Source organism: Bombina bombina, chromosome 6 (assembly GCF_027579735.1).
Source record: "Bombina bombina isolate aBomBom1 chromosome 6, aBomBom1.pri, whole genome shotgun sequence".
Lineage (NCBI taxonomy): Eukaryota > Metazoa > Chordata > Amphibia > Anura > Bombinatoridae > Bombina > Bombina bombina.
Genome location: NC_069504.1, coordinates 762585782 through 762612145, shown reverse-complemented (window position 1 = coordinate 762612145; position 26364 = coordinate 762585782). Strand labels below are relative to the sequence as shown.

The following is a 26364-nucleotide window of genomic DNA, read 5'->3' as shown; positions in this document are numbered from 1 at the left end:
AGAGCACCTTTGAGATGTGGTGGAACGGGAGATTCGCATCATGGATGTGCAGCCGACAAATCTGCAGCAACTGCGTGATGCTATCATGTCAATATGGACCAAAATGTCTGGAATGTTTCCAACACCTTGTTGAATCTTGCCACAAAGAATTAAGGCAGTTCTGAAGGCAAAAGGGGTCCAACCTGGTACTAGCAAGGTGTACCTAATAAAGTGGCCGGTGAGTGTATACACACAATACACCTCACACGAAAAAGAGAATTACCTATTTTCAAGTAAGGCAACTCACTCCCATTCAACCATAAAAGCACAATTCTAGAGCACCTGATATCTACCGGCGGGGGGGGGGGGGAGACAAAGGTGAAAGTAAATAGTATGAGGGTACATACGTACGTCAGGTCCCTGGATGCCTAATCCACACTGGCATTGCCGAAAACTGTATACCGGCAGAAAATCCTTTAGGGTGCTTGTGGAGAGCTGAGGCGTGCTGTCGCTACTCTTCTTCACTGCTCGCTTCCTCCGACGTCCCTCTAAAGCAAGACCCATTTAAATTAAAATTGCAACCTCTGCATGTGACCAATCCGGGCTGATGGAGGTATGGCTTCAGGCTGTTCAGCTGTGCTGTACTTGAGTAGTTGGTGTAGAAACCCAAACAAACAAAAGGCAAATGAGCACCAGCAGTAAAATCCTTCAATGCTTTATTTAAAAATAATTTTAAAATGATAAAACCTTCACATAGGGCAGCGGGGTTAAAGTAAATACCGTACATTTGCATAATAAACGAATGTGTGTGTATGTATATGTGTGTGTGTGTGTGTGTATACATATAGATATATATATACATACACACACATTATAGAGGTTTGTGCCATTTTTAAAAAAAAAAAAATCATGTTAATGGTCCACAGGATTCCAAATTGTGAGTTTAGTGGTCCCTGAGGACCGAAAGGTTAACGAACCCTGCTTTAAGCCACTAACCTTTTTTAGTAATACAGAGAGAGAAAAAATTAATATTAAATATATTGAGCCATGAGTAAAGTTTTTTTTTTAGGAGGCATGGTTCCTTTGAGATTTAAGGGACAGTGTACTGTAAAATAGTTTTTTCCTTAATGTGTGTTATTCTAGCTGCAGAGTTTAAAATGTATGAGAAATTGCTCCCTTATGTATATTTTGTATATGAAGTCCTTGTTTCTGCTAACCGAAACCACAACCCAATATAGTGGGGCAGATCTTGTAAGGATAGAATACCTCATTATGTTATCTGTCTAATTATTTACACAAAGTCCTTATCTTTATTACTGTTTACTCAAAGGCCTGTACTTAGGCCCTGATATTCAAAACCTCACCGCTCAGGTGAGATGTTCTAAAATGATCCTCCAGCACTGCGAGACCCTTGTAAAATATTCAAATATTAAACATTCTCTGAATTGGTGAGAGAATATAGTGCTGACTTCACAGGGGCAGAACTAACTGAATTTTCTAAGAAAAGGGGAGGAACTTGGAAATCCCAGAGAGATGAGAGATGCTTTCCATAGAAAGTAATGAAGCTCTCTGGGATACAAAATTTCACATGGAATAGAGAAGGTAACTGAAGAACCACTGGGGCTGATATAAAGGATCCATTTGCATCAATTCCAAATTAAACTGAAATGTTATCACTACAATTTAAAAAGACTTGTGAGAGAGCTTCAGACATAACCGGGGGAACTTCCCTGTTCAGTCCAGGGAACTGCCCTGTCCATCCCACTTTCTGAAACTATGGAGAAAATACAAAGTGCAATGTAATTTGTAAAAGATACACAACACAGAATATACAAAGTATGATCCTAATTTATTAAAGTAACAGAAACTTTCGAAGCATAATCGCATAATCAGAATGTGTAAAATGACTGCTATATGAAAATGTAAATGTTTTAAAATACAAATGACAGCTTAATTCAGTGAGTTCAATCTTTGAAGTCTGAACTACAATTTCTTGTTGGAGAACCTTTGAATATCAGGGCCTTAGAGAGAACATTTATATTTTAATACCTATCTGCCACAACCCCCCCCCCCCCCCCTTCACTCCCACTGGGAGCATTATTTTATGTAAACCTTGTTGTTTACGCAGATAGAGCGTGCAATTTTAAGCAACTTTTACTCCTATTATCAATTTTTCTTTGTTCTCTTGGTATCTTTTATTTGAATGTAAGTTTAGGAGCCAGACCATTTTTGGTTCAGCACCTGGATAGCGCTTGCTGATTGGTGGCTACATTTAGAAACCAATCAGAAAGCGCTACCCAGGTGCTGAACCAAAAATGGTCCGGCTCCTATGCTTACATTCTTGCTTTTTAAAATAACTAGAGAACAAAGAAAACATGATAATGGGAGTAAATTAGAAAGTTGCTTAAAATTGCACGCTCTATCTGAATCATGAAAGTTTAATTTTGACTAGACTATTACTTTAAGTTCAGAAATCTTCAGTATAGTTGGAGATACAATAGGATATTTGTTGCCATCGCCAATACAGAGGGGAAAAGAAAAACTATATATGCTACAGTCTTCTCTCACTTCCTTTGTTTTTTAAAAATGTATGTAAAATTGTAATTTACAAAATAAAATATTTTTTTATGTTTCTTTCAGAAAAACACTTGGTTCTTCTCAGAGATGGGAGAACACTTATTGGGTACCTAAGGAGTATTGATCAGTTTGGTGAGTAATCTCAAGTAGTCTAAGTGTTTAACAAAATTCAGCTGCAGTAGCTATCTTATGTGACAATGGGAAAACAAATATTATTTTTAAACCAACTGCCTCTTGTTAATTTATAAACGTTGATCCTGACCTTTCCAGTATAGACTAATTTCACATGTTATCTTACTATGTAGTAAATGTCTGTCTGCATTCATATTTATTTTAGAATGTGAAATCAATATACAGTATTTAACCCCTTAAAGGAGCACTGAACCCAAATTTTTTTCTTTCACGATTCAGATAGAGCAGGCAATTTTAAGCAGCTTTCTAATTTACTCCTATTATCAATCTTTCTTCATTCTCTTGCTATCTTTATTTGAAAAACAAGAATGTAAGTTTAGAAGCCAGACCATTTTTGGTTCTGAACCTGGGTTGTGCTTGCTGATTGGTGGCTAAATGCACCCACCATTAAACAAGTGCTGTCCAGTTACTGAACCAAAAATTGGCTAGCTCCTTGGCTTAGATGCCTTCTTTTTCAAATAAAGATAGCAAGAGACCGAAGAAAGATTGATAATAGGCGTAAATTAGAAAGTTGCTTAAAATTGCATACTCTATCTGAAACATGAAAGAAAAAATTTGGGTTTAGTATCCCTTTAAGGACAGCAAAGTTTTCGCCCAGTGTCGGTTTTAACATAATTATCCGCTCACATACATACTATACACTGTTTTTAACAGAGAAACAGGCCTTTCTTGTAATAACCTATATGAGTACATAAAATAACAACAAACAGGAATTGAATACTGAAAAATGAGGCAAAATTTAAAAAAAGTTCTTTCCTGTTTTCTTTATATCCATTTCTACAAAACTAGTTTAGCTAAAGAAAAGACCTCCATGTAAATTCATTATCTTTTCCTGATTTATAGGAAAACCCCTATACGTCTAGGTTTCCAAGTAATTTATAATAATAAGTATTGGTTCTAATGTTAAATTTGCTATCCTTTGAATGTAAGCTAAATAGTAGGGATGCACCGAAATTTCGGCCGCAGAAAGTTTCGGCCGAAAATAGCATTTTTTGTTATTTCGGTTTTCGTTTTTTTTGCCTTTTATTTTCGGCAAAATTATTGTGTAGCATATTTTAAATTTGATGCCAGCCTAGAGCTGCTGTTTGAGTTCATTACTTGACTTACTGTTTTGCATATAATAATAGTTTTCTAGGACTATACTTTATTTTGATAATTGTTAACAAAACAAAAACGGTTAAATCTGATTCTGTTACACAGAACTAAATAAAGAATAATACTAGCGATGCACCAAAATTTGGGCCGCCGAAAATGTGCAATTCCAATTTCGGCCCAAAGAGGACCAAAATGACTAAAAATGTACAGCCCTCCTTTGTTCTATTGAGTTACATGTCTATCCTTAGCATAAGGTGAGCAGCACAGCACTGCCATGGTACACAGAGCACACACATAAGTACCATTACATGATGATATTTGAAACCAGCAGAGAAGGAAACCAAAGTTCTGAATAGTGAATACAAATATCAAAGGAGGCTAAGTAACATGTTTATAAACACTTGATATTATCAGAAACAGCCCTAAGCACACACAGTGAATATCTTTAAGCCTTATATACAGTGCTCATACATCAGCCTCTTGTGCGTAGACATTCTATTCGCCTGAGGCCAATATGCGTGCACACTTTATAAGCATAAGCCCCAAGCTCGCACACAGTTGGTACAAATTAGCACCCACCAGACAATGTATACAAAAAAGCACAGTAACTTTCTATAACCACCTTGCACGTAAGTCCAGTGGTCCTGGTGATAGGTGACAGGCAGACTTCATTTGGGGCTCCGGACATATAATCTGACGGGTCAGTGTGAGATCCGAACCAGGAACTAGGCGGAGATACGATGAGAAACGATCAGGTGCAGCCACGCTCATTGCACGGATAACTACACCCAAAAACAAAACACATGTCTACCTTGTATTGTTGTCTGGCTATAACCACGCTCTCCCTTATAGAGCTCCAGTTTCACTGCAGATCACTCCCTACTGTACAAGTGACCTTGTCCATTTGTTGGAGCTTTCTCGCCTACAAGCTCTCTCAGCTACACACACACACTGTAGTTAAAAAAGAAAAAAACTATCTCGGTTTCGTTTCGGTTTTCGGCCAGGATCATCCTGAATTTTCGGTATCGGTTTCAGTCCGGAATTTTCATTTCGGTGCATCCCTACTAAATAGCAGTCAAATTCACAATTGCTACACAAAAGGTATACGTTTGAGAATTTAGACACTCCAAGGTGTTTACCTAGAGGTATGCTTAACCCTTTTATTGCCAAGACCAGAAAATACAATTATGGGGAAAAAAAACAAAAAAAAGCTCTTAAAATAAAATGATAAAAATAAAATAACATAATTTATGTAAGAACTTACCTGATAAATTCATTTCTTTCATATTGGCAAGAGTCCATGAGCTAGTGATGTATGGGATATACATTCCTACCAGGAGGGGCAAAGTTTCCCAAACCTCAAAATGCCTATAAATACACCCCTCACCACACCCACAATTCAGTTTAACGAATAGCCAAGCAGTGGGGTGATAAAGAATGGAGTAGAAAGCATCAACAAAAGAAATTTGGAAATAATTTTGCTTTATACAAAAAATCATACCCACCATAAAAAGGGTGGGCCTCATGGACTCTTGCCAATATGAAAGAAATGAATTTATCAGGTAAGTTCTTACATAAATTGTTTTCTTTCATGTAATTGGCAAGAGTCCATGAGCAAGTGACGTATGGGATAGCAATACCCAAGATGTGGAACTCCACGCAAGAGTCACTAGAGAGGGAGGGATGAAAATAAAAACAGCCATTTTCCGCTGAAAAAAATTAATCCACAACCCAAAAAAACTAAGTTTATTCTCATAAATGAAAGAAAAAAACTTAAATCAAAAGCAGAAGAATCAAACTGAAACAGCTGCCTAAAGAACTTTTCAACCAAAAACTGCCTTTGAAGAAGCAAATACATCAAAACGGTAGAATTTAGTAAATGTATGCAAAGAGGACCAAGTTGCCGCTTTGCAAATCTGATCAACTGAAGCTTCATTCTTAAAGGCCCACGAAGTGGAGACTGATCTAGTAGAATGAGCTGTAATTCTCTGAGGCGGGGCCTGACCCAACTCCAAATAATGAATGATGAATCAAAAATTTTAACCAAGAAGCCAAAGAAATAGCAGAAGCCTTCTGACCTTTCCTAGGACCAGAAAATAAAACAAATAGACTGGAAGTCTTCCTGAAATCTTTAGTAGCTTCCACATAATATTTCAAAGCTCTTACCACATCTAAAGAATGTAAGGATCTTTCCAAAGAATTCTTAGGATTAGGACACAAGGAAGGGGCAACAATTTCTCTACTAATGTTGTTAGAATTCACAACCTTAGGTAAAAATTGAAAAGAAGTCCGCAAAACTGCCTTATCCTGATGAAAAATCAGAAAAGGAGACTCCAAGAAAGAGCAGATGGCTCAAACTCTTCTAGCAGAAGAGAGGGCCAAAAGGAACAACACTTTCCAAGAAAGTAGTTTAATGTCCAAAGAATGCATAGGCTCAAATGAAGGAGCCTGTAAAGCCTTCAAAACCAAATTAAGACTCCAAGGAGGAGAGATTGATTTAATGACAGGCTTAATACGAGCTAAAGCCTGTACAAAACAGTGAATATCAGGAAGTATAGCAATCTTTCTGTGAAATAAAACAAAGAGCAGAGATTTGTCCCTTCAAGGAACTTGCAGACAAACCCTTATCCAAATCATCCTGAAGAAACTGTAAAATTCTAGGAATTCTAAAAGAATGCCAAGAGAATTTGTGAAGAACCCCATCAAATGTAAGTCTTCCAAACTCTATAATAAATCTTTCTAGAGACAGATTTACGAGCTTGTAACATAGTATTAATCACTGAGTCAGAGAAACCTCTATGACTTAGTACTAAGCGTTCAATTTCCATACCTTCAAATTTAATGATTTGAGATCCTGATGGAAAAACGGACCTTGAGAAAGTAGGTCCGGCCTTAACGGAAGTGGCCACGGTTGGTAACTGGACATCCGAACAAGATCCGCATACCAAAACCTGTGTGGAGATGCTGGAGCCACCAGCAACACAAACGATTGTTTCAGGATGATTTTGGAGATCACTCTTGGAAGAAGAACTAGAGGCGGGAAAATGTAAGCAGGATGATAACGCCAAGGAAGTGTCGGCGCATCCACTGCTTCCGCCTGAACATCCCTGGACCTGGACAGGTATCTGAGAAGTTTCTTGTTTAGATGAGAGGTCATGAGATCTATCTCTGGAACAATCTGAACAGTCTGAGAAAACACATCTGGATGGAGAGACCACTCCCCTGGATGTAAAGTCTGATGGCTGAGATAATCCGCCTCCCAATTGTCTACACCTGGGATATGCACCGCAGAGATTAGACAGGAGCTAGATTCCGCCCAAGCAAGTATCCGAGATACTTCTTTCATAGCTTGGGGACTGTGAGTCCCACCCTGATGATTGACATATGCCACTGTTGTGATATTGTCTGTCTGAAAACAAATGAACAGTTCTCTCTTTAACAGATGCCAAAACTGAAGAGCTCTGAGAATTGCATGGAGTTCTAAAATATTTATTGGTAATCTCGCCTCTTGATATTTCCAAACCCCTTGTGCTGTCAGAGATCCCCAAACAGCTCCCCAACCTGAAAGACTTTCATCTGTTGTGATCACAGTCCAGGTTGGCCGAACAAAAGAAGCCCCTTGAACTAAACGATGGTGATCTATCCACCACGTCAGAGTGTCGAACATTGGGATTTAAGGATATTAATTGTGATATCTTTGTATAATCCCTGCACCATTGGTTAAGCATACAACGCTGTAGAGGTCTGTGAAAACGAGCAAAGGGGATCGTGTCCAATGCTGCAGTCATGAGACCTGAAACTTCCATGCACATAGCCACTGAAGGGAATGACTGAGACTGAAGATGCCGGCAGGCTGCAACCAATTTTAAACGTCTCTTGTCTGTTAGAGACAGAGTCATGGACACTGAATCTATCTGGAAGCTTTAAAAGGTGACCCTTGTCTGAGGAATCAAGAAACTCTTTGGTAAATTGATCCTCCAACCATTTTTCCGAAGAAACAACACCAGTTGATTCGTGTGAGATTCTGCAGAACGTAAAGACTGAGCTAGTACCAAGATATCGTCCAAATAAGGAAACACCGCAATACCCTGTTCTCTGATTACAGAGAGTAGGGCACCTAGAACCTTTGAAAAGATTATTGGAGCTGTTGCTAGGCCAAGTGGAAGAGCAACAAATTGGTAATGCTTGTCTAGAAAAGAGAATCTCAGGAACTAATAATGTTCTGGATGAATCGGAATATGAAGGTATGCATCCTGCAAGTCTATTGTGGACATATGTCCTTGCTGAACAAAAGGCAGAATTAGTCATTATAGTCACCATCTTGAAAGTTGGTACTCTTACATAGCGATTCAAAATTTTCAGATCCAGAACTGGTCTGATTGAATTTTCCTTCTTTGGGACAATGAATAGATTTAAATAAAACCCCAAACCTTGTTCCTGAAAAGGAACTGGCATGATTACCCCTGAAGACTCCAGATCTGAAACACACTTCAGGAAAGCCTGAGCTTTTACTGGATTTGCTGGGATGCGTGAGAGAGAATCTTCTCACAGGAGGTCTTACTCTGAATTCTATTCGATGCCCTTGAGAGACAATGCTCTGATTCCATTGATTTTGGACAGAATTGATCCAAATATCCTTGAAAAACCTTAATCTACCCCCTACCAGCTGAGCTGGAATGAGGGCCGCACCTTCATGCGGACTTAGGGCCTGACTTTGGTTTCTTAAATGGCTTGGATTTATTCCAATTTGAGGAAGGCTTCCTATTGGAAACAGATTCCTTGGGGGAAGGATTGGGTTTTCGTTCCTTATTTTCACGAAAGGAACGAAAATGGTTAGAAGCCTTAGATTTACCCTTAGGTTTTTTATCCTGAGGCAGAAAAACTCCTTCCCCCAGTAACAGTTGAAATAATAGAATCCAACTGAGAACCAAATAAATTATTACCTTGGAAAGAAAGAGATAGTAATCTAGATTTAGATGTCATATCAGCATTCCAAGATTTAAGCCACAAAGCTCTTCTAGCTAAAATAGCTAAAGACATGGATCTAACATCAATTTTGATATAAAAAATGGCATCACAAATAAAATAATTAGCATATTGCAGTAAGCGAATAATGCTAGATATGTCAGAATCCAATTCTTGTTGCGCTAAATTCTCCAACCAGAAAGTTGATGCAGCCGCAACATCAGCCAAAGAAATTGCAGGTCTGAGAAGATGACCTTAATATAAATAGGCTTTCCTTAGATAAGATTCAAGCTTCCTTTCTAAAGGATCCTTAAAGGAAGTACTATCTTCCATAGGAATAGTGGTACGTTTAGCAAGAGTGGAAATAGCCCCATCAACTTTGGTGATTTTTTTTCCCAAAACTCTATAGAATTTGCTGGTAAAGGATACAATTTTTTAAACCTTGAAGAAGGAATAAAAGAAGTACCTGGCTTATTCCATTCCGTAGAAATCATATAAGAAATATCCTCAGGAATAGGAAAAACCCCTGGAGAAACCACAGGAGGTTTAAAACGGCATTTAAACGTTTACTAGACTTAACGTCAAGAGGACTGGTTACCTCAATATCCAAAGTAATTAACACTTATTTTAATAAAGAACACATATACTCTATTTTAAATAAGTAGATTTGTCCGTGTCAATGTCTGAGGAAGGATCTTCTGTATAAGATAGATCTTCATCATAGGAGGATAAATTATGTTGTTGGTCATTCGAAATTTCATCAACTGAATGAGAAGTTTTAAAAGACCTTTTACGTTTGAAGGTGGAAATGCAAACAAAGCCTTCTGGATAGAATCAGAAACAAATTCTTTAAAATTCATAGGTATATTATGTACATTAGAAGTTGAAGGAACTGCAACTGGCAATGTACTATTACTGATGGACACACTATCTGCATGTAAAGTTTATCATAACTATTACAAATGACATTCGGAGAAATAATTTCCACAATCTTACAACAAATGCACTTAGCTTTGGTAGAACCGATGTCGGGCAGCAAAGTTCCAGCAGATACTTCTGAGGCAGGATCAGATTGAGACATCTTGCAAAATGTAAAAGAAAAAACAACATATAAAGTAAAATTATCAATTTCCATATATGACAGTTTCAGGAATGGGAAAAAATGCAAATAGCATAGCCCTCTGATAGAGAAAAAGGCAAGAGGCAAACATCAATGGGGTATTAAAATAATGAAAAAGTTTGGCGCCAAGTATGATGCACAACGTAACTGAAAACTTTTTTGGCGCCAATAATAACCGGAAATGACACACTCGCGTCACTTATGATGCAACCCTGTGTAAGGCTTTGGCGTCAACTATGACGCCGGAAATGATGAAGTAGCGCCAAGAATGACGCAATAAAGTCTAGCATTTGGCGCACCCGCTGGCCTTATACCGCCCGCAATTTGCAAGAAAGTAGTCAATTGAAAAAAGACTAAAACCCCAAGTAAGAAAAAAATTTCTTAATTTTTTATTTCCCCCAAATATGAAACTGACAGTCTGCAGAAGGAAATACATGAACCTGACTCATGGCAAATATAAGTACAATACATATATTTAGAACTTTATATAAATACATAAAGTGCCAAACCATAGCTGAGAGTGTCTTAAGTAATGAAAATACTTACCAAAAGACACCCATCCACATATAGCAGATAGCCAATTCAGTACTGAAACAGTTATCAGTAGAGGTAATGGTAAATTGAGAGTATATCGTCGATCTTAAAAGGGGGGTAGGAGATGAATCTCTACGACCGATAACAGAGAACCTATGAAATAGACCCCCGTTAGGGAAATCATCGTATTCAATAAGTGATACTCCCTTCACGTCCCCCTGACATTCGCTGTACTCTGAGAGGAATCGGGCTTCAACAACGCTGAGAAGCGCATATCAACGTAGAAATCTTAGCACAAACTTACTTCACCACCTCCATAGGAGGCAAAGTTTGTAAAGCTGAATTGTGGGTGTGGTGAGGGGTGTATTTATAGGCATTTTGAGGTTTGGGAAACTACTACTGGTAGGATTGTATATCCCATACGTCACTAGCTCATGGACTCTTGCTAATTACATGAAAGAAATATACTTTTATAAAATTGAATTAAACACTTTTTTTTTTTTTTTTTTTAAACTAAACAATAGTTTGTCATTTTCTTACACCCAGTCTCAGTGATCACATGACCACGGGCCACTTTTTTTGGGCATGACTCCTCAGGCATCCAGTAATTGCCTAGTGAGCCTGATACCAGAATGCATGGAAGCATGCTAGTATCTAGGCTCCATTTTCAGTATGCAACCGCTGTGACTGTTAGTTTGTATACAATCACTGTGACAGCCAGTCATATTAGACTGTTACTGTACTGTTGCTTGATGCCTGTATGTGAGGCAATCCAACAGCAGCATGAGATGCACGTTAATCATAGTTTGCACCTCATGTAATGGAGACATCCCGAACCTGATGGTTGGCAGGCATGCAATCACTCGGACACCATGTCCCATGCTATCCATAGCCTGGGGCAGCCTCCATTATGTTATTTCTGTAATGCCTTACTCACGAGGCATGCAGAAATATTGCAGTACCGCCGCTGTAGACGAGACAGACTTTTTCACATCCCGTTACATAGCTGCTATACAGGTTACGGAACATTTCCTGAGTCTACTAAAAAAAAAAATTATTTAAAAAAAAAAAAAGAAGAAAAACAACAAAAAAACGCCTTTACTCTACGACCCCAACTATCCCCCAACTTTGCACAACCAACATTGTTCTATCAATATACTTTATAAACTTCTAAATTTCTGCCTGTCTCTAAGCCACTGCAGACCTCTATCTCTCAGATTATTTTTATTGCGTTTCACAGCAAGACACTGCTAGTTCATGTGTGCCGTATAGATCATTGTGCTCACTCCCATGGAATTATTCATGAGTCAGCACTAATTGGCTAAAATGCAAGACTGTAAATGGCACTGAAAAAGGGGGCAATCTGCAGAGGTTTAGATAGTAAATATTTAAGTAAGTGTGTGTGTGTGTATGTATATATGTGTGTGTATATATATCTATATCTATATATATATACACACCAACTTCTTCCCACACAAGGACATCTGCCTGGGTGCAAAGTACAGGAACCATGCACTCTCAGGTCTTTGTAAAGATCTTGGATCGCTCCCATGTTTTATTCGAAAATGCTTTGATAGATTGTTTTTCAAACTTGCGTTTTATATTATTAAAGGGACATTCCGGTCAAAATTCAAATGCGCATAGATGAATTACATCTTTGAATAGAAACATATTTGCAATATACATATATTGCAAAAACGCTTCTAGCAAGTTATCACTGTTTTAGTAGTGGCATTTTTCTCTGCATGTGAAGCATAGCTAGATATTGTTAGTGCACCAGCATTTTAAATACTGCAGCTGCTCAGAGCTCCAGTGTGGCTTGTATATCATGTCAGCAATTAACAAATTGAGTCATTACCAGATGGTACAAGCTCCTTAGGCTCTCTGACCAAGTGCTGTGGTTAAAATGCTGGTGCACAGTGCATACTCAAATACACTTTTGAAACAGCTTTAGCTTTTAATAGAAACATTTTTTTTCTAATACATGTATATTACAAAAATGCTTCAATTCAAAACTAAAATGCATCCATGTTGATTCAAATTTTGGCTGGAAATGTCCTTTTAATGTGTTCTCCAAACTGTTTTTGTATTCTTCTTTTTATGCAATATATATATATACGTATAAAAGATTATACCGAAGATCAACACATATACCAGATGAATCAGTTACCTCTGGCTCTTGTGGTAAAACTTTGTAAAACTTTGCTTTACCTGTTTTTGGTAAATGTTTTTTCTTTAACAAACTTGTACAAACTGCATAGGGGTTTCCCATATCTAAAAGTACCTTTTTAAAAGAATTTAACCAATTCAGATTTAGTTCCTATGTTGGAGGTAATGGCTATTGGTTAAATAGGCACTAGGTCATTTTCTTTCCTAAGATATGGTGAGTCCACGGCGTCCTCAATTACTGTTGGGAATATCACTCCTGGCCAGCAGGAGGCGGCAAAGAGCACCACAGCAAATCTGTTACGTATCACTCCCCACAAACCCCAATCATTCTTTTTGCCTTCGGTGCATGGAGGAGGTGAAGTTTTGGTGTCAAAGATTTTTCTTCATTCAAGATTTTAGATTAGATTAGATTAGTTTTATTGTCATTGTACAAAGTAGGAAAACAGAGACAACGAAATTATATTTGAAAATCTAACCAATCCTATACACAGATAGCACTATAATGGTAAAAACTAATAGATAGCAAAAAATTCAAGTGACTTGTGCAGAAAATTTCTATACCACAAAAGTAAGTACAATGTAAGTGTAATAAAGTGCAAGTGCAAAAAAAAAATTGGTTCCATACAAAAAAGTATATATATGTGTAAAAAAAAATATAATAAAAAATTAGTCATCTTGCACACATATGTGTACATTTGCATTATATATGTGATGTGAATCATGAGTGTTTTATATGAATCATATGTGTATTTATATATTATATGTGTTATGTGAATATAAAGTGAGGTGAAAAAGAACCATTAACAGGATAATCAATAAATTAAATTAAAACCATTAATTTAGCACTTTCTTCAATATAATAAAAAGATCTAATCATCAGAAGGATAAAAAATTAAAAAAGGCTATGAGCATAAGAGAGATTTTTAAAAGTTATTATTTAGCAGAGTAATGGCTCTTGGGAAAAAACTATTCCGTAATCTAGCAGTTTTTCCTTTTAAGCTTCTATAACGTCTCCCAGATGGTAAAAGGGTAAATAGTCTGTTGCTAACATGGAAGGGATCATGAATAATTTGATAGGCCTTTAAAAGACTACGTCTGCTTTGAAGATCTTCAATGGTAGGTAACTGAGCACCTATGATATACTGGGCGGTTTTAACAACCCGCCCAGTAACCTTTTATTTTGAAAGCCAGAGTAGGTTTGCTCTGATCCTTCCTCTCAAGATTGGGTCTAGCTGTAATCCACGTTGGTCTCTTCAGTAGGGCAGTGGTAGCTTTCAAGCAGTTAGGAACTTGTGAGGTGGGCCTCACTGCGAATGCTTAACATGTTGCTGCCCCTGTATAGAAAGCCAGAGTAGGTTTACTCTGTCCTTTCTTGTTTTCACAGTTCTCTGTGAGGAGTGGCTTCCTCTCAAGCTGGGTGAGCTGTCCTCCTGCCAGAGGTGCAGGTAAGTGCCTTTTTTTTCTTTTTTGGGACAGAACACTGGCCCTACAGCAGAATAAACTGCACTTTACCGGGACTTGAATGTAAGAGTTATAGAATCATAGGTGACTGTGACATAGAGAAGTGATTCAGTAGAATGAGAGTGGTAGAATCACTGGTGGCTCAGTAGGTTTTATTTTATTCACTGGGAATCCGATTGGGATTGGCTACCCTGGAAGAAACGGATGGGTGAATTATGTGTTTCAAGTCAGGATAACTCCTTATGCATCTATCGGAACAAAGTTCAGATCGATATTTGCTTTAATGCCTGCCGGGACCGCTTCTGACATACAGGAAAAGATGCGGATCTTGCCTGAGGCGTTATTTCCGTTCTAAAGCGCACAGTTTTCCTGTTGTGCCGCAGCTTAGAGCGGATCACGTAATTCCTCTGCAGAGATCATCCGGAACTGCTGCGATCAGAGCTCAGTCGCAATTCTATTCCGGAGTGCAGAGGGGGCAGGTAGGCACCTCCAGTAATAACGCTGAGGTGTAGAGGTGCTTTTGTTTTTGTGTAATTTCCAGGGTAATGGCTTTAATTTGTCATACAAAATTATTTGGGCAATTAAAAGATTATATCATCTAGTCCTGTTTGCCAGTCTTTCATTTCTTTGGGAACTAATATTCTTTAACCCCTTAATGACCGCAGCACTTTTCCATTTTCTGTCCGTTTTGGGACCAAGGCTATTTTTACATTTTTGCGGTGTTTGTTTAGCTGTAATTTTTCCTCTTACTCTACTGTACTTACTTTACTGTACCCACACATTATATACCGTTTTTCTCGCCATTAAATGGACTTTCTAAAGATGCCATTATTTTCATCATATCTTATAATTTACTATAAAAATTTTTTTATAAAATATGAGGAAAAATGGAAAAAAAACACTTTTTCTAACTTTGACCCCCAAAATCTGTTCCACATCTACAACCACCAAAAAATTCCCATGCTAAATAGTTTCTAAATTTTGTTTAGAGTTTAGAAATACCCAATGTTTACCTCTTCTTTGCTTTTTTTGTAAGTTATAGGGCCATAAATACAAGTAGCACTTTGCTATTTCCAAACCATTTTTTTTTTTCCAAAATTAGCGCTAGTTACATTAGAACACTAATATCTTTCAGGAATCCCTGAATATCCATTGACATGTATATACTTTTTTTTTTTTTTTAGTAGACAACCCAAAGTATTGATCTAGGCCCATTTTGGTATATTTCATGCCACCATTTCACCGCCAAATGTGATCAAATATAAAAAAAAAATTCACAAACTTTTGGTTTCTCACTGAAATTTATTTACAAACAGCTTGTGCAATTATGGCATAAATGGTTGTAAATTCTACTCTGGGATCCCCTTTGTTCAAAAATAGCAGACATATATGGCTTTGGCGTTGCTTTTTGGTAATTAGAAGGCCGCTAAATGCCACTGCGCACCACACGTGTATTATGCCCAGCAGTGAGGGGGTTAATTAGGGAGCATGTAGGGAGCTTTTTGGGGTAATTTTAGCTTTAGTGTAGTAGACAACCCCAAGTATTAATCTAGGCCCATTTTGGTATATTTCATGCCACCATTTCACTGCAAAATGCGATCAAATTAAAAAAAAAATTGTTTAGAGTTTAGAAATACCCAATGTTTACCTCTTCTTTGCTTTTTTTGTAAGTTATAGGGCCATAAATACAAGTAGCACTTTGCTATTTCCAAACCATTTTTTTTTTTTCAAAATTAGCGCTAGTTACATTAGAACACTAATATCTTTCAGGAATCCCTGAATATCCATTGACGTGTGTGTGTGTATGTGTATATATATATATATATATATATATATATATTTTTTTTTTTTTAGTAGACAACCCCAAGTATTAATCTAGGCCCATTTTGGTATTTCATGCCACCATTTCAATGCAAAATGCAATCAAATTAAAAAAAAACGTTAAATTTTTCACAATTTTAAGTTTCTCACTGAAATCATTTACAAACAGCTTCTGCAATTATGACATATAAATGGTTGTAAATGCTTCTCTGGGATCCCCTTTGTTCAGAAATAGCAGACATATATGGCTTTGGCGTTGCTTTCTGGTAATTAGAAGGCCGCTAAATGCCGCTGCGCATCACACGTGTATTATGCCCAGCAGTGCAGAGGTTAATTAGTGTAGTGTAGTAGACAACCCAAAGTATTGATCTAGGCCCATTTTGGTATATTTCCTGCCACCATTTCACCGCCAAATGCGATCAAATAAAAAAAAAATATTCACTCTTTCACAAGCGTCTTTCACAAACGGTTGTAAATGCTTCTCTGGGACCCCCTTTGTTCAGAAATAGCAGACATATATGGCTTTGGCATTGCTTTTTGTTAATTAGAAGGCCGCTAAATGCGCATCACACGTGTATTATGGCTAGCAGTGAAGGGGTTAATTATGTAGCTTGTAGGGAGCTTGCAGGGTTAATTTTAGCTTTAGTGTAGAGCTCAGGCTCCCACCTGAAACATCAGACCACCTGATCCCTCCCAAACAGCTCTCTTCCCTCCCCGACCCCACAATTGTCCCTGCCATCTTAAGTACTGGCAGAAACTCTGCCAGTACTAAAATAAAAGGTATATTTGGGCTTTCTTTTTGTTTGTTTGTTTTTTAGCATATTTACATATGCTGCTGTGTAGGATGCCCCCAACCTCACTGATCCCCCACCAAATGGCTCTCTAACCCTCCCCCTCTGCCATAATGGGTGCCATCTTGGGTATTAAAAAAAAAAAACAATTGTCCCTTTCTGTAGTGTAGCTTCCAATCCCCCACCCCTTCTAGATCCCTTAGATGCGTTTTTAAATATTACAAAAAACTTTTTTTTTTACTTTTAGCATTTTTTTTCTGTAGGGTAGCGCTTCCGCCCGCCTGTGCACGAGCCCACCCGCCTGTGCACCCGTCGGCCTCACCAGTGCACGATCCCGCCCCCTCCACATTACAGGGCCCATCGATTGCCGGCCACCCGCCTCCCAAGTCGGCTCCCACCCACCAACGATACCGGCCATCGATGTCCGGGGCAGAGAGGGCCACAGAGTGGCTCTCTCTGCATTGGATGGCCATTAGAGGTTATTGCAGGATGCTTTCCACACTGAGAACGGGCAGGTTACGTCCTCAGGCGTTAACTGCCTCTTTTTTTTTAAGACGTACCCTGCTCGTCCTCGGTCGTTAAGGGGTTAAAGAACAGTATTGAAAAAAAAATATTTAATTTTTTTTTTTGTGTGTGTGCTGTCAATTTTTAATTGCAATATGGACCAAGAGTTTGTGCCTTCTGCTGAATGCAAGCTTTGTCTAGATAATCAAGTTGAACCTCCTTTGCCCTTTTGTTCTTCTTGTATTGAGAGGAAATTCATGTATAAAGATAGACGTTTTGTTGCTGAGCCACCACTCTCTCAGGTTGATACTGTTCAGGCAATGTCGCAACTTTCTCCTCAAATGTCCCAAGCCTCAACAATGTCACATGCAGTGCCCTGCAGTTCCTCACAACCTCCTGGAAGAGTCTATTTGCATGCAGAAATTGCTGCCCAGGTAGCCTCAGCAGTATCTGAGGCATTAGCTGCCATTCCCATGCTACAGGGAAGACGCAAGAGGAAAATTAGAGAATCAGATGGTAAGGTTTCTGATCCAGTCCCAGCTAACCAAGTTGCTCTTTCTCATAAATCTGAAGAGATACATCGGTAGCCTCTGAGGGTGAGATCTCAGATTTTGGTAGTATAATTTCTTCTGATGCTGAAGTTGTATCCTTCAGATTTAAGCTTAAACACCTTCGTGTTTTGTTAAAGGAGGTTTTGGCTACCCTGGATGACTCGATATTCCTGTCGTTGTCAATCCCAAGAAATCTAGTAAATTAAGTAGATACTTTGACGTTCCCTCCTCTGTGGAGGTGTTTCCTGTGCCAGACCGTGCTATGGAGATTATTGCACCGGAATGGTAGAGACCTGGGATTCCCTTTTCCCCTTCTCCGGTTTTTAAAAAGATGTTTCCGGTGGCTGACTCCATTAAAGGGACACTGAACCCAATTTTTTTCTTTTGTGATTCAGATAAAACATGCAATTTTAAGCAACTTTCTAATTTACTCCTATTATCACATTTTCTTCATTCTCTTGGTATCTTTATTTAAAATGCAAGAATGTAAGTTTAGATGCCGCCCCATTCTTGGTGAGCAACCTGGGTTGTTCTTGCTGATTGGTGGATAAATTCACCCACTAATAAAGTGCTCTCCAGAGGTCTGAACCAAAAAATAGCTTAGATGCCTTCTTTTTCAAATAAAGAAGGCATCTATAGGAGTAAATTAGAAAGTTGCTTAAAATTGCATGGTCCAGAGGAGGAGCTTAGCACAGGTGGCTGAGTGCTGTGCTCCAGTCCCACAGTTTTAGGTGGTGATTTCACGCACCTGGCCCTGAGGAATTGGGCTTGCTGCCAGGACTAGCAAGATTCATCGCTACTGGAACATATAACAGTAGAACTCCATCCTATTGTATTGAGATCCCTTAACCCTAAATAGATTCCCATTTTATCTATAAACAAACACCAAACTTAAGCCAGATATATAATTGCAAAAGACTTTTTTTTTCTGCTCATTTTTCCCTCCCTCTCCCTGACTCTGTGTGGAAAGGAATAAGAAGCTAGGCTGGGTAAAGGTGTGCTGCACTAAACTGAGAAAGTCTGTTTCCTTTACCCCTCTGATCTCAGTAAGGATTTCACTCACCCACCTTCCGCTGCAGGGAGCAACACTGTTCGTGGCGACTGTGGGGGATCCTCGCTCTCCTACTCTTGCTTCCCGGGCGGCTCTGAGCGGGGCTGTGTGATTGGCTTTTTCCTCCTCCACCGGTGCTGCGCGGGAGGAGGTGAAGTGACAAGGAATTGACTCCGGGTCTGGATGGGCTGACGGGCCCTGGTGCGGCCGTTGGAGAGCCTCGGGAGGATAACTAACAGCCGCGGTCCTCCTCCCCCACCGGTGCTGCGAGGGAGGAGGCGGGCTCATTGAGGACTGCTTGTGAATAGAGAGTGGGAGGGGAGGAGCGGGAAGAATAAGCCCTAGTTGACAACAGAAAGTGCTAAACTGTTGCAATCTAACTGGAACATTGTGTAAAAACAGGGGAAAAAGATAAGAGGAAACCTTGATCATGTGTAATCTGCTCTAAGTGAATGTTACTGTACAAAATTAGATTTACACATTAAATTCTCTACATATCTTGTGGATGCTAAATGGAAATAAGTATCACACCTTGGCTTCTAAACTGCATATGCTACTGATTTAGAAGTAATTGCTTTGCCTCTCTTTGCCTTTTTTTTTTCTCTGCACAAAGACTTTAAGAAACTGCAAAGACTTCTTTTCTTTTTTCTTGCCTGCACCGCTTATATTAACAAAAGGTTGCTTTTTTTTCAGTACTAGCTGATGCTGTGTTCCCCTTTTTTCTTTTTTCTTTTTTTGCTTTATAAAAAAGATTTAAATGGACGCTGTATTCTACAAAGCTTTACTAACATATGGCAGTATCTTAAATAGAGTGGAATCTCTATGCCATGGAACTGCACATTAAATCTCTATATACTTTATGAAAAGATAGATGGATGAGAGGAAAATAATATATTTCTTATTTGCATGAGCTATTAATTTTCCTTTGAATCAGCTGCCAGCTATGTTTTTTTTTTGTTTGTTTTTTGTTTCTGTGAATAATCTGATGTATAGCTGCTTTTTTAAGTTTAGCAATGCTATGTGTTGAAATAAGAAAAGACAGGCCCTAAGGGAATGAAATTATAGAGTGCAGGCTTGTTAATTCCTTAAGTTATTAGGGAAAAAGTTTTTTTGTATTTTTCTTTTCCTCCTCCCTGCCTGTCTTTTAACTAACTAATTTTGCTTGGTAAATCAATTGGCCTACTGTTGCTCTATAAGCGAGATTTTGCTTTGTTTGAATAGATACACAGGCATTATACTTTTTTTTTCCAACATATAGAGCACACTAGGTTAAAATATAATCCATCTGAAACTCCTATGAGAAATGGGGAAAAGCTATGTTCTGGTTGTTAGTGGTAATTAATCGGTAACTATTTCTCTCTTTTTTTCTATATGTGCTAAATTCTTATATGATAAGTAACATGTAGTCTTAGATTTAAGGAGACAAAACTTTAGATAGGTTATCTTAGTGTTAGTTCTCAATATCACTGACATAAAAGTACCTTTGTATATTCTTAAATATAAAAGGACATACTTAGTATTAAGAATCAAAATCCATTCAACTGTCTGTTAAACAAACTCCAAATATAGCAGCAGAAATAGTAGATCTGTTGCTACAATCTGCTATTGTTGGATTAGATAGTCTGAATAAAACTCACTTTATCACACACACAACTAATTTTGGCTCCATGGATGTGTCTGTGGTTTAAAATTTAATTCACCTGAAGTTTAACTCACTGAATCCCCACCAACCCACCTCCCCTTTTTTTTTTTTTTCTTTTTTTTTTCTTTTTTTTTTTCTTTGTTCCCCTCTCTCTCACTAGCTTTTTAAACTCTCATATCCATTTTTTTTGTACACAATATCTGTCTTATGGACAGATTCTTAAACACCTCCTTAAAGACTTCCTCTCCCAACATGGCAGGCAGACACAAAGATAAAAAACCCAAAGGCACTTTAGAAAATGTAGCAGAACTATACTCTACAACCTCAAACTTAAATCCCGCGCATGAGGCCTTTAATATTCAGAATCTGGTCGCTCTTATTTTAGAGGCACTAACTCCTAAATTTGATATCTTAAAATCTGAACTAAAGCAGGATATTGCTGTACTGACACAAGAAGTTAGACAATTTTCGAATAGAATACAGGAGGTCGAACAAAGAGTCTCAGACCTTGAAGACCTTACTAACTCCCATAGCTCTAATATAGAGGAAACAAATACAAAAATTCAAAAAATGCAGATAAGATTGGAGGACCTAGAGAACCGGTCTTGTAGAAACAATATTAGAATCATTGGCATACCTGAGGGGAAAAAATATGAAAATCTAACTTTATTCATTACAGAAACTCTAGCTCAATCCCTTGAGATGCCTAGCACTCAAATAATAATTGAGAGAGTTCACAGAATAGGTCCACCCCCGACAAATAATAAAACTAATGACAGACCTAGACCGGTAATCGCACGGTTCTTAAATTATTTGGATAAAGTTAAGATACTTCAACAATTTAAGAAAAAACAACCAATTAACATTGAGGGAGCTAAAATCCTTATATTCCAAGATTTCTCAATGGAGACTTCCATAAAAAGAAGAGTTAGCGCCAATCTGCACCAAATTGATACAAAAAGGGTACAGGGCAACATTACTATATGCATCAAAACTTAAGATAACTGTCAGAGACAATGTATATCTATATGACAATGTACAAGAAGCTGAAAAATTCCTTAACGAAATAGACTCTTTGGCACAGACAGGTTGCTGATGGCTGGTACTGAACTTTGAATATAGTAGAGCTTAGTTTTTTTTTTTTTTTTTCTCTTTTAAGGCCCTTGTAGGCAAAAAATGGTTTTCAATAAAATATCTCAGATCCTGGAAGATTATTATTCTTGGGTCAAGGGAGACGAGGAGGTGCCTCCTCCTTTTGGTTTTCGAATGGAAATATTGTTTAACTCTGTTAATGGCTCCCACCTGGGTTTTTTTCCCCCTTTTTTTTTTTTTCCTCTCTCCTCTCTCTCTCTCTCCCTCTGCCATGGTTGGTGCCTATAGATAGATGATTAAGTTACTAGATAAATTAAAGGTGCGAGGAAAATGCAAGCAGACATAATATTCTTACAAGAAACACATTTAAATATGGAAGAAATAATGAAAATGAAGGGCTCTTGGATTAGGGAAGTAATTGCCTCACCTAGTGTAAGGAGGAAGAGAGGGGTAGCTATCTTGGTTGGTAAAAGAATAGAATCTGAAATAATTCACTCTAAAAGAGATCCAGAAGGATGATTTGTAATGTTGAAAATCAAAATCCAAAATGAATTGTTTACCTTATGTAACATATATGCACCAAATGTTTTAGACTATGCATTTTGGAATTTATTACAGTCTAATATACTTGCATATTCAGAAGGACACCTGATAATAGGGGGAGATTTTAATATGGCCCCAAAAGCACCTCTGGATAGACTACGGCAAAACAGTAAACAAATTAAGCATAAAAGGGATAATCTAGAAACTAAACTGTTTAAAAATATAAGTCAAAATTTGATGGTAAAAGATGTTTGGAGGATTCAAAATCCCGATACACGGGATTATACATGCTTATCAAAAGCACATAAAACGCTATGCAGAATAGATGTATTCTTAATCGATGAACGATTATGCACAACAAAAATTCATGCAGGAATAACACCTATGGTCCTGTCTGACCATTCACCTATTTTTTTGGAAATACAATTAAACCATTTTAAAAATACCCCATGTAAGGTTTTCATTCCCATACTATTTGGTCAATGATCTAAAATTTAAAAAACATTTAATTGATAAATTTAAAGAATATACTTACTTTAACTCAGAATATGCGGATAGGCCTGAAGTTTACTGGGGAGCAGCCAAAGCAGTTTAGAGAGGAGAAATATCATATGCAGCTATAGTATCAAAGAAACTTAAGTTAACTCATATAATCGCTATCTCTTGCAGAAAACATCATTTAACTGGGCTAAATATATTAAAGCCAAAAGCGAGAGAGATGCCTTGACACTCCTTCGAGAAACACAGAAAGAACTAAGGTTTCAGGCTAGAATGTACAGGTTTGGAAATAAAAGTGGCAAATTGCTAGCCAAACTAGTCAGAGGAGAAAGGAAATCCCCCTTGATTGACAAAATTGAACATGAAGGAAAGATACTTGTAAAATCAAAAGATATCTTAGAAACTTTCACAAAATACTACAAAGACCTATATGCTGCAAGGGATAGCGATGAAGACCAGTCTGCGGAATTCTGGAGCAGTATATACTGCCCCACAGTCCCGGCAGAAATAATAACTACTTTGAATAATCCAATCTCCGAAGAGGAAATTAGGAAAACAATATCTGAATTGCCCCTGAACAAATTAGCAGGCCCTGACGGGATCCCTAACGAGATATATATAAGATACTAACCGAAGAAATAGTTCCTCACTTATGTAATCTTTATAATGACTTTTACTTGAATAGCAAAAGCATACCAATCAGTTTCTCTGCTTCATATACAACCTTACTCCTTAAGGGAGGTAAAGACCCCACACATAAGGGATCCTATCGACCTATAGCTCTTTTGAACTCAGAGTATAAGATCCTTGCTTCAATCCTAGCGCGTAGACTCCAAAGTGGCCTCCCGCATATCATTCACACTGATCAAGCAGGGTTTATATACCATCGAAACTCTGCCTCTAAAATACGTGAAGTTCTGTTAACAACAGAATACTTTCAAACTCAAGAGGGGGGATGGAGGGTAACACAGACTTTGCATTAATTGCAATTGATGCGGCGAAAGCCTTTGACTCAGTCTATTTTAACCATATATTCACTTCCTTAGCTAAATTTGGATTCAAGGATAACTTTCTTAATTTTATAAAAAATTTGTACAAGTGTCCTCAAACGAGATTGATAGTTAATAACGCCTTATCTCCAGAAATTAAAATTGAAAGGGGAACGCGACAAGGTTGCCCTCTATCCCCCCTTCTCTTTGACATAGCCATTGAATCCTTAGCGTTAAAGATTAGACAATGCCTTGAGGGTATTAGAATAGGTAAATATGAGCTGAAAATCGCGTTATACGCGGATGACATACTTCTGTATATAGCAAATACAAAGATAAACATACCTAAACTTTTAAATATAATTGCACAATACAGCTCTTTCTCTGGGTATAGAATTAATGAGTCTAAGTCTGAAATATACTGGCTCAGAAAGAATATTCATTCAATACAAGATAGTCCGTTCAAGGTGGTTTCTGAATCTTTCAAATATCTAGGAATTATAATACCAAATAAATAAAATGATTTATACAGACTCAATATAATACCAATTTTGACAAATATGTGAAAAAATTAAAATCTGACAAAACTTACCAATATCATTATCCGGCAGAATTGCATTGTACAAAATGATCCTTCTCCCAAAATTTCTATATGTTTTACAAAATATTCCAATAATTGTTTATGAAAGAGACATTTGTTTACTTAATAGGGCAGTCAGAAGGTTCATATGGCAAGGGAAGAGATCTAAGATTTCCCTAAATAAATTATCTCTAGCAAAAGAATTTGGAGGATTAGCCCTCCCTGATATTCGACAATATAATCTGGTCTTTCTAGCTCGAACAGTGACACACTGGATCCATTCTAAAAACTATGTGTCAAATATAATGCTAGAGGAAAATGTTTGCCATTTCTTCTTGGAGGGCTAGCTCACTGTGAACCCAAAATATTGCCCCCTGAAATTAAGAAGCTTAAAACAGTGTTAAATCCCATAAAAGCATGGTGGAAAATTGGGGCTCTGCTTAAAAGTAAATTTAATATTTCCCAATACTTATCAATTGAAGGGAACCCAAAATTTCCGCCTGGCTTGAACTCAGTCATTTTTGACAAATGGTCTCAACTTGGACTCAAAAGAGTCCAACAACTTGTCAAGACGGAATGAAATGTTATTAAAACATTTGAAGAACTGAAAAACGAATTTCAACTACCTAATAAGGAGTTCTTTGCATATCTGCAAATTAGACATTATGTCACAGACCTGGCCAGGAACATAGGCCTATCCTGGACATTTGGAAAACTGGTTGACACTGATTAAAAATGGCCATATGTCGGGGGGCGGAGCCAGCCACCGCCAGATATGGCTGCATAGTAAGGAAGCTCCGGGCTACCAGGTACTTCCTAACCATATTATAAGCCCTAGGTGCTAACTAACAACATACCCCAAGACCTCTTCTAAAGCCGTGCACTACGGTGCATGCAAAGATAGAGCCTAAACATCGGGATCTGAGAGATATGTGAACGGAAGCGCCATGTAAGCAGAGATCACTAGGACTCAAACCGTGACGCACATTCAGAAGCGGAGAGACGGAGCACTACAGAGCGGCACCGGAGGCAAGTTATAAGTAAAACACCTACACCCTCACGGTCAGCGACCCCTCTCCAGCCAGATACGGAGCACACCGAGCAGCTTTGTCAGCACACACCTGATCCAGAGGGGATATAAGAGTGCAGTAGGGGCCGACATATAAGAGGTGCCCCTAGGCTAACTGGTATACACTAACAAGGCCTGACATGCTCGTACCATGAGACATAATACCGATAAGGGCTTAAGGACAATTGGTTAACTCTAGGCTGAGATAATAAATGACAAACCACAAAGTTCCATCAACAAAAAGTACTCAGCAGTGAGCAACTACACTAACAGATATAAATGGAGAATTAAAAGACCGCTAAGCAGAGTGTCAGCTAGATCCCTGCATGCAACCTGCAATATAAATGCATCAAGCAACATCATTACGCTAAAACAACAACAGTGAGTGACATACTATAACCCTCTTAATTTACACAACACGAATAGATCTGTTGGACATAAAAACTATACTTCTGACCATCTGCTGTGTTGCGACAGTGAAACACACTACGTATATCCCACAAGATGGCGTCCAGGAGACCCCCTAAATCTGATAAAGCAGGCAAACCCCAAACAACCCCTGCAGGCAAGATGAAAAACTTCTTTAAAGTACTTGATACGACAGAACCTGCCATCACTGGCACACAAGATCTGGATAGCAACCAGTCTGACACTGAATCATCAGAAATAGGACAATGCCCTAAAGAACAGCTCACGAAGGCCGATCTAGACAACCTACCAACAAAAGCGGATTTTGCATCCCTCATAGCACAAGTGGGGAAAATGATCAAAGATGGCCTCAAAGAGGTCAGGAAGGACATCTCCGAATTAGGAGAGAGAGTACTACACCTTGAAGATGATCTAGAATCGGTACAAAAAGAGGCTGATTTGCAAAACAGAATTTTAGATACTCAAGACTCAACAATCCTACAGATGCAAATGCAATTGGAAGACCTAGACAATAGGGGTCGCCGCAGTAACATTAGAATACGAGGGGTCAGTGAAAAAATCACTCCACAACAGATACCACTATACCTGCAGGCACTGTTTCAAACTATCCTACAGACCCCAGAGAATCCCAACCTGCCTGTAGAGAGAGCGCATCGTGCCCTCAGGCCTAAACCACCTGAAGGAAAGCCTCCAAGAGACATTATCCTCAAAT

At 38.2% G+C, this 26364-nt stretch overlaps 1 protein-coding gene across 1 annotated transcript in view; it reads left to right on the top strand.

The window, feature by feature from the left end:
* The window catches only part of LSM1 (LSM1 homolog, mRNA degradation associated), a 126237-nt gene that overhangs the window by 29500 nt on the left and 70373 nt on the right, over positions 1-26364 (top strand). The window contains exon 2 of the mRNA XM_053718038.1: positions 2620-2688. Coding sequence (XP_053574013.1) covers positions 2620-2688 — 69 coding nt within the window. The remainder of the gene's footprint in view (positions 1-2619; positions 2689-26364) is intronic.